At 34.7% G+C, this 5,587-nt stretch overlaps 1 protein-coding gene across 1 annotated transcript; it reads left to right on the top strand.

Moving 5' to 3' along the window:
- The first annotated feature begins 3,574 nt into the window (after positions 1 to 3,574).
- LOC149214815 (uncharacterized) lies at positions 3,575 to 3,955 on the top strand. The gene has a single exon (XM_089389510.1). The coding sequence runs from the start codon at positions 3,575 to 3,577 to the stop codon at positions 3,953 to 3,955; it is 381 nt and encodes a 126-aa protein (XP_089245636.1).
- The last annotated feature ends 1,632 nt before the right edge of the window (positions 3,956 to 5,587 follow it).

Raw genomic sequence — 5,587 nt, 5'->3', positions numbered from 1 at the left:
GTAAATTAACTCTATGATTGAGTTTAAGTTTACCCTAATTACACTAACGAATTGTTCCTTAAAGCTTGACTTGGGGAGATTAACTTGGTATGAATATCTTTGTTGAACTCCATATAAAAAGATATGATTCATGGGAATATATGGGTAAGGAGCCATTGTATCGGACATTGTTTAGGACACATTTTCTTGTACATGGTTCATCAACTATCTCACATTCCCCATTCAAGATAACATAGAGTACTAGTCACATTCTCCCCTCAAGCTAGCATAGAGTACTAGGCACATTCCACCCTCAAGCTAGCATATGAGTGCAAGTCACCATTGTACCTATTCAAGTGATTCATTCCATAACATGTGCAATTGCGCTATATGTATCCCTCAATAACAGGCCTTATAATGACCTTGGGGAATACTTTTCACATATGACTAGGATTATACTTGGACAAAACATTGTAGGGTTTTCATGCACTATTGTATGTCTCAATGATATGATGACTACTTCAACATGTCTTAACACCATTAAATCCATCTATTTTCGTATGTCCATGCTGCTACCTAAACTTTCTCTCATTATATACTCATGCTTTTGAGCACCTTTCTATTGTGCCTCCACTGCACTCTTCTCACGTTGTTTCAACGTTCAAAGCTCATTTGCAGTCACCAAATCCATGTGGTTTTTCATTGGCACATAATTTCAACTAGTGTGATCCATGTGGTCTCTAATTATTACATGGCTATTCAACATCATTGTTATCCAAACAAAATGTGGTGCCCATATACTTTACTCACTTAGGGTTCCACCTCCTCCATGTACATTAAAATACTAGCTAGTAAATCTTTCCATCTATTTTGATCTATGTATTTCTTTCCATATTTGGGTATCCAAATAGTAGATCTATCTTTACCACTTATGACAACTCATTATCCATAATCTATAAAGTTCCCAAGACATTGTCCTGGCTTACCTGCTCTCAAACGATTTGTTGATAAAAAAATATAATATGCAAAAAAATAAACACAAATCATGACAACTTTACAAAATATAAAAGTTAAGTGGTTCACCTAACATATTTATGTGGTTCACCCAAGGGAGAAATGGTTAGGTAATTTATTATATCATTGACAAACCCTTTGGCATTTTTATAGTATTGTCCTTCCTTTTTTCATGACCTCATAGTGTTCTAAAGGAATCTTACAATAGAATCATCATGCATTTACATAGGCTACATAACATAAAAATACCATGGGTCACCGATACCTGAAGCCCATACAATAAATTGACTCCATGACTTAGATATGTTTACTCTAATTACCTTAACATATTTAATAGGAAAGTGTATGCCATTCATGATTTGCTGGAAAATAATGAAAATGTATCATTATTAACGCAAAATTATGTTTGGTCTAATTTGAATAACAATATATGGAGAAAAAAATGCAATGAAAGATTTTTTGCAATGCACAACAAACCTTCTTAGTGTTATTGTCTTGCATATATCATGGCTTGATATAGCCCTTTAAGCATGGTTCCAGGCACCAGATGATAGTGCCAACTCTCACATCCACGTATAAAATTGGGGCCAAGAACTTAGTTGTGATGGCCCTATAGAATGGGCCATGATGATCCTATAAAGTGAGCCATAATAGAGTTTGTTGGCTACCCAAAGTAAAACAAGAGTGGGAACCCTGATATTCAATGTTCCCTGAATGTACTTCTTTTCACATAATCAAATTCATATCTACCCAAATTTGATTTGATCACCTAACACAAGGCTTTTCACATAATCAAATTGATATCTACCCAACTTTGACGTGATCACCTAACACAAGGAGAAACCAAGGCATAAACATATATTTCAGATTCAAATGACCTCCAATGAAAAATAAATCACCATTATCATAGAAAAATAAAATAACAGTGTAATGGATTGTCAAATCCAATAACCTTTGAACTCATGGTCACATATTTTATAACTTATCATGTGAAGTGGCTAACGTAGTAAAGACAATAAATATTTTCTATAAAAAAATTAAATAAATAAATAATAAGATATTTTTAAAGACGATGTTTACTCTCGCATCTATCATATTACCACCATATTAACTAAGTGGAGAATGCTCTATATATATAAAGGAAAGAAGAAAAAAGAGAAAAAGAAAGAAAGAAAGTGAAGGCTGAAAATGGAAATAACAATTTGATAAATTAATATGATAAATTTCGTAATTCAATCTAGTAAATAAATAAGAAATAGTAATTTCACTGGATAATAATAAGAGTAAACATCGTTAAATACAAAAATGTTAACGTTCAAAATTCAATTCATTGATATAAAAACACAATCCTAATAAATAAACATCTATTATTCCTTACGCATAATCATCTTTCTAATATATATAATGCCTTTTCAATAAAGGGAACGCTTCTCAGTGTAAAGATATAAGAAAACAGAAAATTGTTGAAAGAGAACAAGGCTGTTTCAAATCTGAAATGTAATCAAATGAGCATTTTGATTGAATTTTGAAACACAATTAGAGGGACAAATAGAATCTTTACAAACGCAAAGAAATTTGAACAATTTTCAATGATTTCAAATGGAAACAGATCGGTTGGTTGTTAGGATCAGAGTTATGGCTTGTCGTCCTTTGTCCTCCAACATGACAGTGGTCCAATGCAAGGTAGGTGGTTAATGTTGAGAGTTATGGCTTTGCCATCTTGCGTCCTCCAACATGACTGATATGCAACCTTATGGTAGCATGGAATATGGGATCATTATATTCGATGATTTGATTTTAACACTATTGTATATTATTTTCTAAAATGAAATCGTAATTTGAACCATACAAATTAGCATGTGAACACTTTTTTATTCTATATTTTTAAATAAATATATAAATAATATGAATATTTAAAAAAAAAATACCTTATTACCATTTCAACAACCATCCGGCTAGCCACATTTAAAAAGTAAAATAGTAAATAATTTGAATATTTAAATCGAAAGTACCTTAATGGCCTTATTGCCATTTCCAGAACCATCCATGTAGCCACACCATCCATGTCACAAGTCCACCTAGCTAGCCATCATGTGTATATTCATCCATGACCTATGGCAAATTCATGTAGTGCACATATTCTTAAAAACTTTGCAATGGGATGGTCATGGTTTGTTAGTCTGCAATGGAGATGGTTAAAAGATTTGATTCGTTGGAGAAAGCAGACCATAGGTGAATCAGTGTGGTCTTCATCCCCTTGAATCCCCACCCTAATGCTTCCAAACCCTCGTGCTGATGCTTCGAGGTTGAAATTTGAAGCTCTTCCTCGCACAAAAGCATAATGGGTTCAATTGTTGGGACGATACCATTATTTTTTGTCCTTTTTGTCACTCTAATTTGGATAGCCTAAGGGCGAAAAATTTGTCCGCTGTATCTTTTATGAGATGATAAATACCCTGGGCCCTCACAGCCCGTGGGTTTATTGTGCCAGAAGGCAACCAATTTAGCATTTTCTGCCTTCATTCCTATTCTGATTTGCCTCTGCTACTCACCCATCACCTTCTAAGCCCCTATTTTGGTTATGGGGACATTTATAGGCCATGTGGCACCGGGGATGGGCTTTCTGCTCATCGGCCTCTGGCACCTCTACAATACAATCTCAAACTACGCGCACTCTCCATGGGATTTCCAGACTCGGCCCTGGTTCCCTGTTGAATTCGGCAAAGGAAAGTTCAAGTACGCAGAGCTGGTGGCCCTTTTAGCGGGGTCCTGTTTATCAATTTCGCCGGAGCTGTTCATCGGGCCGGAGAGGCACCAACCCCTCGCAGACGACTGGAGCATCCCACCTGAGCACCTCAACAACTTTGACCACTCTTCCATAGCGTTGTTCTTTCTAATCTACGCCTCCGTGGCTCTGTACACTGAGGTACGAAGTCTCATAGTTGAGTGCATGGTTGGCTAAGCAACTCTTTGGATGCTTTTCTATATGCGCCGTCTCTGCCATATGTTGTAAAAAAATTAGCAAATAATAGGGGAAATTTATCAGTTGTACATTACAAAGATGTGTTAATAACTAAAAATGATAATTGAATATCATCCCAAAATGTCCCTCACAAGTAATGAACTTTTGAATAAATAAATCCATATCATCCCAATGGTGAGGAAGGGATGTTATATCAATACCTTTCCCCTTGCTCTTTATTTCCTTTCCTCACTGTAAAAATGTTGCCCTAATTGTTAAAACAAATATTTTCTTCGAAAACCAACAAGCCCCTATCTGAGGTAAACTTGCCATTCTGATAATTATGTCCTTTGTAACAACAATTCTGAATCCTCTAACCTCTGAATGCTGCTCCTGTAGAGCCTGTGTGAATTACATAGAAATTTGTTCGTTGAAACCTTGCAACTTCTCAAAGTGGACTAACCACCCTACATTCCTGAATATTTCTAGGGATTTTGGATGGCGTAGTGGCACATCAATGGAGTTTGGTTCATGACGGACTATTGCTCCTGTAATGGTTGTTTCAAAGACTTACTACTCAGAGATTGTTACAGGGTGGAACTTGGTCAATAAAAATACTTGGGTAGAGACTATCAGTTGAATGAAATTTGGAAATGGGTAGGGAATAATTCAGGTTGCCCTTTCAATGGATTCAAGCTTTCAATCATAAATGACAACCACCAGGAATGATTTCCAAGTAGTCACATTGATTTTCACGAGTAGTGGGTAATTATTGATTTATAATAAGTGTATAGTGCTTCTGCCAAATGGTAATTATTGTATTTGGCTACAGTGATAGTGTATCATATGATACACACTGTACGATCCTCACCCAACTTCATTACAAAAGTCATTCTTGGCATGTTAACAGAAAAAGTCAAATCCAATTAGGGGTGATTTTAGGGGCGAATGTTCGCCCTTTGGCGAAATTAAGGGGTTTTAAATTTTTAGTGGGCGAATATTTTGTATCATAGTACATTTTTACAAATCACCTCAAATAGCCCACCTTATTTTAAGGGAGAGGGTTAAAAAGGTAAATTTAGCCCTTGAAATTAGGACTTACAACCTTCCATTCTCCCATTTTCAAGAATAGGTTTTATTTAAGTGAATCCATTCGCCCATTTTCAAGAATAGGTTTTATTTAAGTGAATCCTATGGGCCAAAGGCCCAACTACCATATTTATAAAAGAGGTATGGTAAATTAATAAAAATATAAATAAATGAGAGGTATGGTAAATAAATAAAGCATTTTTTATATATACTCCATAAGTCACCTTATATACATGCAAGGGTGTAAACAAATAAAAATATAAGTAAAGTGGAGGTATGGTAAATAAATAAAACGCCTTTTTATACTTACTCAAAAGGTATGGTAAATAAATAAAAATATAAATAAACTAGACGCATGGTAAATAAATAAAACCTCTTTTTATATTTAGTCCATAACCCTCGTTCTATTTATGAAGGCTCAAGAAAGAGATTTTATTTAAGTGAATCCTATGGGCCAAATACCATATTTGTAAAAGAGGTATGGTAAATTAATAGAAATATAAATAAGCGAGAGGTATGGTAAACAAATAAAACATTTTTTTA

Source organism: Pinus tabuliformis, chromosome 1_1, assembly GCF_031772625.1.
Source record: "Pinus tabuliformis cultivar Carrire ecotype Pingquan chromosome 1_1, CPIR1, whole genome shotgun sequence".
Lineage (NCBI taxonomy): Eukaryota > Viridiplantae > Streptophyta > Pinopsida > Pinales > Pinaceae > Pinus > Pinus tabuliformis.
The sequence above is the reverse complement of the archived record's forward strand: the minus strand, read 5'-3'. Positions and strand labels throughout refer to the sequence as shown.